The sequence below is a fragment of the Agelaius phoeniceus genome, chromosome 10 (genome assembly GCF_051311805.1).
Source record: "Agelaius phoeniceus isolate bAgePho1 chromosome 10, bAgePho1.hap1, whole genome shotgun sequence".
Classification (NCBI taxonomy): Eukaryota; Metazoa; Chordata; class Aves; order Passeriformes; family Icteridae; genus Agelaius; species Agelaius phoeniceus.
Window position 1 is genome coordinate 6,592,418 of NC_135274.1, and position 10,233 is coordinate 6,602,650.

A 10,233-nucleotide genomic window follows, 5' to 3' on the forward strand; every position below is an offset into this window, starting at 1 on the left:
ATCACTGGCACAGAGGGTTGGGGCACCCTCAGCAGGCTGGCAGGTGACACCAGGCTGAGGGTGCAGTGACACTCCTGAAGGACGGGGCCATCCAGAGGGCCCTGGACAAGCTCCAGAAGAACCCATGGGAATCTCCTGAGGTTTAACAGCACCAAGTGCTGCTGCTGCCCCTGGGTCAGGGCAATCAATCCAGGCTGGGGATGAGCAGGGGGAGCAGCCCCTGGAGAAGGACTTGGGGCTGCAGGTGGTGAGGGCTGGCCATGCCCCATCCCAGGACCCTCCTGTGCAGGGCTGATCCCAGGGTGGCAGCAGGAAAGGGGTTGGGATTGTGCCCCTCTGCCCTGCTCAGGTGAGACCCCACCTGCAGAGCTGCCCCAGCCCTGGGGCCCAGCACAGGAGGGACCTGGAGCTGCTGGAGAGAGTCCAGAGGAGGCACCAGGGTGAGCAGAGGGATGGAGCAGCTCTGCTGGGAGGAAAGGCTGGCACAGCTGGGGTTGTTCACCCTGGAGAAGTTATGGGGTGACCTCACTGTGGCCCTCCAGTACCTGAAGGAGCCAACAAGAAACATGGAGAGAGAATATTCCCAAGGGCCATGACAGAGGGGAATGGCTTCAAACTGCCAGAACACAGGTTCAGATGGGATACTGGGAAGAAATTCTTGGCTGTGAGGGTGCCGAGGCCCTGGCACAGGGTGCCCAGAGAAGCTGTGGCTGCCCCTGGATCCCTGGAAGTGTCCAAGGCCAGGTTGGATAGGGCTTGGAGCCACCTGGGTGTCCCTGCCTATGGAATGGGATGGAATGAGTTGGGCTTTCAGATCCCTGCCCACCCAGAGCATTCCATGCCTGTATTCCATGCCATGGCATGGATGCCATTATGTGCCACCCCAGGCTGTGCCATGCTGTGCCGATGAGATGAGCTGGAGCTTTTAGCAGAAATTTCACATTTTAAAATGTTTAATTTGTAATTATTTTAGATGTAATTAAAAAACAAACTCATGGAGGTTTGATCCTGCCATTGATTTCTCATCCCCACTGCCCATCTCAGTTACCCAGAGTGTCACCTCTTCCCAGGGAGGGGGGTCCTGTTGCTGGATGCCCTCTCCACAGGGGATGGGATCCTACAGGTGACCCTGAGATGTCCCTTTGAGCAGGGGGAACCCCATGGGACACTGCACCCCTCAGGGAATGGGATCCATATGGGTGCAGTGTGGTGCTGGGAGGCTGCTCCCTCCAATACTCCCCATTCCCTGGCAATGCTCCCCATCACCGTGTCCCCCTGCTCTCCCACATCCCCCAGGGGGGTGGGACCGGGCCCTGCCCATGGGGAAACTGAGTCAGGTGTTGGCAGCTCGCCCAATTCCATCTGTGCCAGGAGGAGCTGGAGCCTCATCCTGCATCCTCAGGCACCGCGGGGCCCGGCACATCCGGCAGGGAAGGGGTGGCTCGGGTTAAGGAAATGGGAGAGACCTGGCCGGAGTCCCGCTCTCCTCCCCCCACAGCCCCACCTCCCCGGCCCGCTTAACATCGCCCGGGCCAGCCGCGGGGCCAGCAGCGCCAACAGAGCCCAGCGCGGTGCCGGGGCTGAACTGCGAGCCGGGACAGCAGCAGGGCCACCAGCGTGTCCCCAGCGCAGTGCCCAGGCTGAACTGCGAACCGGGACAGCAGCGGGGCCACCAGCGTGTCCCCAGCGTGTCCCCAGCGCGTCCCCAGCGTGTCCCCAGCGCGGTTCCCGTCCCCACGATGCTGCGGCTGCTGCTGCTCGGCGGGATCCTGGGCTGCGGGGCTGAGCAGGCAGGTAAGGCTGGTTGGGGACAGCGGGGTTGGCGTGGGGGCACACGGGGCTCACAGCGGGTGACGGGACGGTGGCTGATGTCCCGCGTGTCCCGCAGCTCCGCTCGCCTTCACCATGCTCCAGCTGACCCGCGTCTACAAGGGCAATTCCATGTTCCGGGGGAACGCCAGCCTGAATGGGCAGCTCAGCCATGTCCTGGAAGGGAATAATGTCACCCAGGTGCTCCCGCTGGAGCCTGCGGACGCCTGGGCCCGGCGGCAGGACGAGGTGACCACCTACCTGGGGAACTTCAGGAAGCTGGTGATGTTCTTCAACAAGGAGAGACCCACCGATTGTGAGTGGTGCCCGGGGGACGGGATGGGTGCTCTGGGGAATGGGAGCCTCTTCCGTGCTGCCAGGCCCGGGGGTGGCTCTGCAGGGACAGATGGGCAAAGGGATGGGGACACAGCCACGTGCAAAACCTCCCTGTGGGCAAAGGAAGCCCTTCTGTGGAGCCGGGAATTTCTTACCCAGAGCACACCCTGGGAATGGGATGATGCTCAACCTGTTGCTGCTCCTCAGGAAAAGGGCTGGGGGCTGCAGCCTGTGGGGTGGTGAGGTGTAGGAACCCTGTCTGCTCCTGCCTGTGCTCTGCCTGCATCCCACCTGTATCCCACTGGCACCCTGCCTGCATCCCATCTGTATCCCACTGGCACCCTGCCTGCATCCCATCTGTATCCCACTGGAACCCTGCCTGCATCCTGCAGCCTGTGGGAGCTGTGGGACGCTGCTGCCGATGGTTTCGTGCTCCTGCTGGCTCTGCCCACAAGCCCTGTCGCTTCTGCTGCTCCTGCCCGAGGTGCTCTTTCCTTTCCTTTCCTTGGTTACCCCCAAACCGGTTTTGCCCCAGCCCCACGCTCTGTACCCTTGGGGAGCCGGGTGTCACCCCGGAGTCTCAGGCATGACCCGTCCCTCTCCTCCCGGGGTCCCTGTTCCGGTGTCTCGCTCCATCCACAAGAGCCACGAGCAGCTCTGTGCCCAGAGCCTCCCTCTCTGCAGAACCGGAGCTGTGCTGGGTGGGGATAAGGGAAGGAAAATAATCCCGGTCACTGCCATGCTCAAACCGAGGGGAATCAAAGCTGTGGGTGGTGCTGAGGCTGTGCAAACGCCATTCCCAGTTTGCTGCTGGTGCTCAGACCGAGAGCGTGGTGACCCTGTCCCCTCCCTCTGTCCCCGCAGTCACCCATCACCTGTGCTGCCACCTCGGCTGCCGCCTCTACCCCAACGGCACAGCCCAGAGCTTCTACGAGGTGACCCTCAACAGGACGGCATTCCTGAGCTTCCATGTCCCCAGCGCCACCTGGGAGCGACACTGGCCCGGAGAGCTCCCGGTGGCTGCCTTCGCCCAGCAGCAGCTGATGAAATACCCCATAACCACCCAGGACCTGCAGTATTTCCTCAACACCACCTGTGTCAGCCTCCTGCAGGCTCAGAGCGCCAGGACAGGTCCGTGCTGGGGCCGGGGCTGGGGCTGGGGACGTGGTGGCATGGCCCAGTTGTCACCTCTGTCCCTCTCACCTTTTGCAGGAAGAGTCAGCAGCCGATCGCGCACCCCGCTGGTGCTGGGGCTGGTCCTGGGCAGCCTCGGCCTGCTGGGCATGGCCCTGGGCATCTTCCTGTGCACAGGAGGGAGCTGCTAGTGTGGGCAGCTGTCCCATGTCACCCCATGGACACAGGGGATGCACCTGTCATCTCCCTGTGCAGCCATCACCACCCCGTGGAGGCGGGGGACAGACCCATCATCACCCTGAGGAGTCAGGGATGGATCCATCATCCTCCCAAGGATCCAGCAACTCTCCATGGATCCATCATCACCCTGAGGAGTCAGGGATGGATCCATCATCCTCCCAAGGATCCAGCAACTCTCCATGGATCCATCATCACCCTGAGGAGGCAGGGATGGATCCATCATCTTCCCAAGGATCCAGCAACTCTCCATGGATCCATCATCACCCTGAGGAGGCAGGGATGGATCCATCACCTCCCAAGGATCCAGAAACTCTCCATGGATCCATCATCACTCTGTGGAGTCAGGGATGGATCCATCATCCTCCCAAGGATCCAGGAACTCTCCATGGATCCATCATCACCCTGAGGAGGCAGGGATGGATCCAGCATCCCTGCATAGAGACAGAGGGGGATGAAAGCCCATCCCTCACAAGGGATGCATGTCCCCAGTGCCACAGGCTTTGCTCCCCAAGGACACTGGTGGCTTCCCAGTCCTGTCCCAGCTGGGCTGACTGCTCCAGCAGCCCCCAGCCCTGTGGACAGCCCTCACTTAAGGCAATGCACTGAGGCTCCACACAGAAACACTGGGCATGGATGGGAAAATGGGGGGGAGAGGAGTGGGGGGGAAAGCAGCAGGAGAAACAGCCATGGAGTGGTTAAAAGGATGGTGTTAAACCCTCATTCATCCCTGTTCCAGAGGGGATGGAGGGAGGATGTCACACCTTGTGTAATAAAACCACCCATCAGCTCCCACCATGCCTCTGGCTGCTCTTATTCCCCTTGGCAGCACCGATGTGGGGCTGTGGATCCATCCTGGCCCATGGCTGCTGGTGCTGGGTGGGCTCGCTGGTGTTGCCAGCCCCTGTGCCAGACCTTGGGTTGTGTGCTAAGTTTTCCAGGTCTCTGGAAAGACACTGGTGGTGTTTGCACTTCCTGAACTCATTTCAACCCTCTCCCAGCTTTGGTCTGACTCAACTGAGTAATTTTCTCAATGTTTTTCATTACCTTGCTCAGTGTAAGATGCTGAGGTCAAGTATACACAGCTGTGAGGGGACAGCTTTCCACAATCCAAATCTGAGCTAAAACCTCCACTCTGCCTGTTTAAACTTTGATTGTGTTGATAAGAAACTCTTGGCCACGTTTCCCTTTCACCCAAAAGTGGATTTTGAGCTCTCCTGTGCATCTCCACTGCTCTGGCAGCAGGAAGGGAGCCAGGAGATGGCTGGGGACAGGAGAGAGGCTTTCCTGGATTAGCTTCCAGCTCTTTTTTTTCTAAACACCCTGCGAGCAAGAGAGGGTGGGATGAGGGAAGATGGGAAAAGAGACGAGGGACAGAAGAGATGCAAAGATGACCTTAGGGGTTGTCCTCATGGAGGGATAGAGGAGGAGGAGGAGGTCTCCAAAGGCCACATCTCATCACCCTGGCCCCCAGCCACCCCTGGAGCAGCCCACACCTCCCCCAGGCTCCTGGGGCAGGGGCTGGGGTGCTCCCCACCCTTGGCGGGCTCCGAGAGGCCGGAGAATCCAAAACAACACGGCCGAGGTCTGGAACGTCACGGCTCAGCCCTTGGAGCAGCGCCCTTGGCAGGAGCTCTGCTGTGGGCTGAGTGCTCCAGGGCCATCCAGGGACACCAGGGCAGTGCCCAAGGTCACACGTGCTGCATCTGCTGTCTGCAAAGGGATTCAATCCCTTCCAGCTGGGAGAAACTGCTGCATTCCCAGCTCTGCTTTGAGTTTCAGACTCGGGGCATCTCTGCTACCTGCAGATGTTGCACTGTGGTCCCCAAGACTTGGAGTGATTCCTGATCTCAGTCCCCTCTCCCTGGGCTGCAGCTCCTTGCTCTGGCTGGGATGGCTGAGTGTGGGTGCTGTGGGATGCCCGTGGCTGTGATGGAGTGGAGATGGCACCCGGGACTGACAGACCCAGGTGGCAAACACTGGGGGGGAGGCCTGGAACAGCAGAACTTGCTTTGCTCCAGAAATGTGTCATCTTTTGGACAGATGAGCAAGTCTGAGCTTGTCCACTTCACACAGCTCCAGAAAAGCCTTTTTCCTGCCCCCAAGCTCCCTGTGTGTGTCTGGAGAACGCTCCAGAACGGAGCTGTCTCTGCTGCTGCTCTTGAGTTTCCACAAGGGACTGGGCAGTGGGGATCCCCTAAAAGTGCAGAACCCCAAGGAACAGCCTCATCTCCATTGGTGTCCATGGGCAATGCACCCAACCTGGCACCTCCATCCCAAGGCACCTCCCTGGAGGTGACATCAGTGTCCGTCCTGGATGTGGTGACCAGCAGCAAAGGGTTATGATGGCAGCATCCACCTCCAACACATCCAAAAATTTCTCTTCCTCTCCCCAAAACCCTCAAGTGTCTCATGGTAAGGCCTGGCTGGGTGTGGCAGCTGGGGGACAGTAGCCCAGCTGCCTCAGAACTGGGAGCTGGGCTCCTGTTCCAGCACCACTCCAACACAGATTCCTGGCAGCCAGCAGCCACATGCACGGCTCACCCTTTCCCAAATTTGGTCGCTCTTCCGCTCCGATCACAGCTCGGGATGGGCGCCAGTGCGTATCCCATCAGCGAGGGGTGGTTTCAATTTTCTCCTTGGAGGACTTCTGTGCTGTGCAGGAGGGTGAAAGAACCTGCATGGAAGCATCTGGCAGCTTTAACCAGCTCCCAGAGTGACCCATCCCTGTTATCTGCAGGGATTGCCAGGCAAGGCTTTGTTTTCCATGCATGGTTTCCATCAGCCCGCTCTGCTCCTGCTGTCTTGGATAAGGGCTCAGATAATCTGCCCTAGCCTTGATCCAACAAGTGATCCTCACTTGTTCCAGTGAGGCAATGTCCTTGTGCACCAGCTCCTTCCTTCACCCATCCCATGGGGAACTTGGATGGGATGGGCAGGTCACCCCATTTCCTTTAGGACATCAGCTCCCTCTGCAAGGCCGGTATCTCCACCCGTGTCCTTTGGGAGCTTCTGTGCCTCAGGACAAAGGGCTGGATGGCTCCAGGAGCTGCCTAAAACCAGTGATGGATGGGCTCTGTTGCCTGCTGGGGTGGGAGGGGGGAAGAAAGTGGGGCTGATGGGATCCATCTGGAAGGAAGCGGGACTATCCCTGTAAAGACCTCTTACACACTCAGCGCCTGCACTGGTGTCATTGTGGCTTTTCAGGACTAAACAAACCCCATCCTTCCAAATTCTCAGAGGTCACGGTGTCACAGCCACAGATGTTTTAATTCCTGACTTTGGGACATGCTTGTTAACACCAGGGACTGCACTGGGGGCGAGGGGATTTGCTTCCCAGCAGCCTCCTGCTCCCACATGGAAAGGAGCAGCTCCCTGGAGAAGCCTCTCGGCACAGGGAAGGGCCGTGCTGGCCACTCCCTCCTCGCGGTGCCCAGCGCTGCCCTCCTCCCTTCCCGCTCACCTCCCAGGTCAGCAGGAGGAAAGGGGAGGAGAGAGCCGGCTGCTGGCCAGGAGCAGGGATAGGTGGCAGCGGTACCACCCATCCCACACCTCTGCCCTGCCCCTGGGGGCTGCTCCGGAGCAGGCCAGGCTGCTCCACCAGCTCCTGCAATGCAGGCGAGCAGGGATGGGATGGGGACTCCTGGCTGGGAATCACAGTCAAGATTCCGGCGAAAAATCATTGCTTCACCTTCTTTCCCAGCTGGAGGTTCCCACTCCAAACAGAATAAACTTCTCCTGGCACCAGTCCCTTCTCCCTTCTTCCTCCACTGCCCAGCCCTGGAGCAGAAAGGTTCAGAAGGAGATAAAGATATGAATAAACAAGATTTTTCTTTGGAAAAGCCCAAGCTTGCGTGCACTGTGCATTCAGAGACGTTTCCCTGGGAAAATGGCTGTTTGGGAACACTTTCACCCACTTCCCAGAGTTGGGGGCAGCCTTCAGTGTGACTGAGGCCATTGGGAGCAAAGCTCTCCTCCCAAGACCCCCACACCAGCTCCTTGGAGCAGCCCCAGAACTTCACCCTCCAGTCTGGGATAGGGAATGTGGCTCTAGGTGCAGCCAGCCCAGGCTGTGGAGGGACAGAAAACACAGACAAGGCTGCAGGGCATGATGGATCTGAGCCCTGTATTCCCTCCCATCATCAACCTGCTATGGAATTCTCATCCCATCTGCTCCTTCCCCTCCCCTGGGATGGGAGGGATACAGCCAAAGGGTGGGAACACAGCTGATGGAGGTGATGACATCTAAAAGCCAGCCTGTGGTGAGGCCCTGAAAGAACACACACAGCCCCTGGAGGTGCTGAAAACCATTCCCTTCAGGAATAAACCAGGACCCCATTTCAGCCAGGCCTTCCCAAAGCAGCAGGGACTTCTGGGAGTGCATTCCAAGAACAAGTGAAGATTTGAACAAGAAGATTTGATTTTTTGAACTAGAAGGTTTGAACAAGATACCTTCATCTGAGCCCTCACAATCCTCACTGTTCCAAGGATTTAGGTTAAAAGAGGCCCAGGAAATTTGTGTTTATTTGTTCCAGTTTGGGAATGGCATTGCTTAGAAAGGACTGGAAATTCAAGCTGTGCATTACAGAATTCCCAGCCTGGATGTTCAGTCAGGATCCTTGTTTGGTGCCAGACCAAGGTGTGAACACCTAAACCTCGTGGGAAGCATTTCTATGGATAAAGGAATCCATGTGTGCCATAACTTGCTTCCACCAGCTCCATGTCACAGGAAAAGGGGACAGGGAATGCCATGGACACCCAGCACACTCTGCACCCCCAGTCCTTGGAGGACAAATATTCCATGATCCTAAAACAAGCACACTGTGAGTGGGCCAGAACCAAAACCACTGGGAATGTTTGAGCAAGCACTGCTGTTGCTGCTGGGCAAAAGCATGGAACCCTGGAAGCTTTGTCTGGAGGTGGGAAAGGTGTTGGAAGCTGGTTCTGAACACACCCCACAGCATGGGAGAAGGGTGGAAGGAAGCAGGGAGTTTTGGTTGGAATTTGGGGCTTTTTTTCCTGTCTTTCTCCCTGCTGGTGTGCAAGCTGGGGCTCTGCAGCCATTGTTGTGTTCTCCAAAGAGTCTGGCCCCACAATGCAATAAAAACAAACCACAGGAAGGAAAGGAATTAGCAGGGAAAGGAAAAGCAGCAGTGGGAACGAGGACTCAGGCCCAAAATAAACCTGCAGGCTGCTGCTGGGGGTGCAGGTAGGAGAGGTTACACAATGGAGCTTAGGGGTGAAATCCTGGCTTTTTGGATTTATTCCTACAGGTGAACAGGGTTGCAAGGGGCTGGAATAACAGGAAACAGCCCCAGGAACAGGGATATGGGAAGGAACTTCTTTGAAATCTGAGGTTTCCTAGAAACTTGAACTAAGGGGGAGCAGAGGCAGCACCTGGAAAAAACTGGGCATCGTGGGCAAAGGAAGCAGCCTCAGCTGGAGTTACCACTTTACCCTTATGGATTCTGAGGAGAAGCAGGAGTTTGGCATTGTGGGTTTGTCTCAGCTGCTCCCCAAGCCCCTGCTGTGCTCTGCCAAGGCAAATGTACACAGGATCCAACAGGAAATCTTCCCAGGGCTGCTGCTTCCCCTGCGTCACTGCCCTGGAGCTGCAGGGGTGGGTGGGACTTGCTGGACCAAGGGCAGCATGGACAGAGGGGCTGTGCCCACCTCGAGCTGCTTCCTGCTCCCAGGGAATAAACTGAAAACAAAACTACCTCGAGGCTGCATCTGCTGCTCCCCAGCAAACACTTCCCTGGAGGCAAACCAGAGCCCATCCACTTCCCAAAGAGGGAATGGGGTAGGGAGAAGCTGGAAGGATCCCACTGTACAGCCCCCAAGATTCCTGAAGGAACTGGGAGGAGCGTGGAGCCAGGTGGCACTGGGCTCTTCTCCCAGGGAACAAGTGACAGGACAAGAGGCAACGGCCTCAAGTTGTTCAAGGGGAGGTTTAGATGGGGTATGACAGAAAATCCCTTGCCTAAAAGGGTGGTCAAGCACTGGCACAGCTGCCCAGGGCAGTGGTGGAGTCCCCATGCCTGGAGGAGTTTAACAGACATGTGGATGTGGCACTTGGGGACAAGGGGCAGTGGTGGCCTTGGCAGTGCTGGGGGAATGGTTGGACTTGACCTCAGAGGGCTTTTCCAGCCTTACTGATTCCATGATTTCTGCTGCTGCCTGGCACAGGGAAGCCCAGGTCTGTCCCAGAAACACATCACCAGGGAGGTTTTGCCATTCCAACTCCAACAAACACTTTATTCCCATCAGCCTCACCCGTCCTCACGGAGGACAGAGCGCAGGAGGGGAGGGAGCTTTTCCAGACTGGTTCCATGTGGGGGCAACAAGGGACAACCAAGGCCATGAGGAGCCATTCCCAAATTCCACTGTGACCAAGGAGTCCTTGCTAAGCTGGTGCAACTTCAAATTTCTGACCAATTTTTGGGATGTGGTAGTTAGGAGAGCCCACAGAGACCTTGAAAGACTCTTTTCCCCATCAATTGTAGGGCCTGACACAGCCCAGTGCACTTCCAACAGCACCAGTATTCCTGCCCCAAAACCAGATTCTGAACCAATACCACACTCTGGACTCAGAGGGGAAGGGGAGGAAGGGCTAGGATTAAAAATATCACCCCAAAACAACAGGAATTTGGAAGAAATTTACACGAAGGACATAAAAAGCAGGAGCGGCTATGAAAATATGTTGAGATGGCCAAG

General features: G+C 57.4%; 1 protein-coding gene across 1 annotated transcript; it reads left to right on the forward strand.

Moving 5' to 3' along the window:
* Positions 1–1,503: 1,503 nt before the first annotated feature.
* PROCR (protein C receptor) lies at positions 1,504–4,159 on the forward strand. Its single transcript, XM_077183611.1, has 4 exons — positions 1,504–1,794; positions 1,889–2,125; positions 3,010–3,276; positions 3,358–4,159. The coding sequence occupies exons 1-4, from the start codon at positions 1,740–1,742 to the stop codon at positions 3,468–3,470; spliced, it is 672 nt and encodes a 223-aa protein (XP_077039726.1). The 5' UTR covers positions 1,504–1,739; the 3' UTR covers positions 3,471–4,159.
* Positions 4,160–10,233: the final 6,074 nt, after the last annotated feature.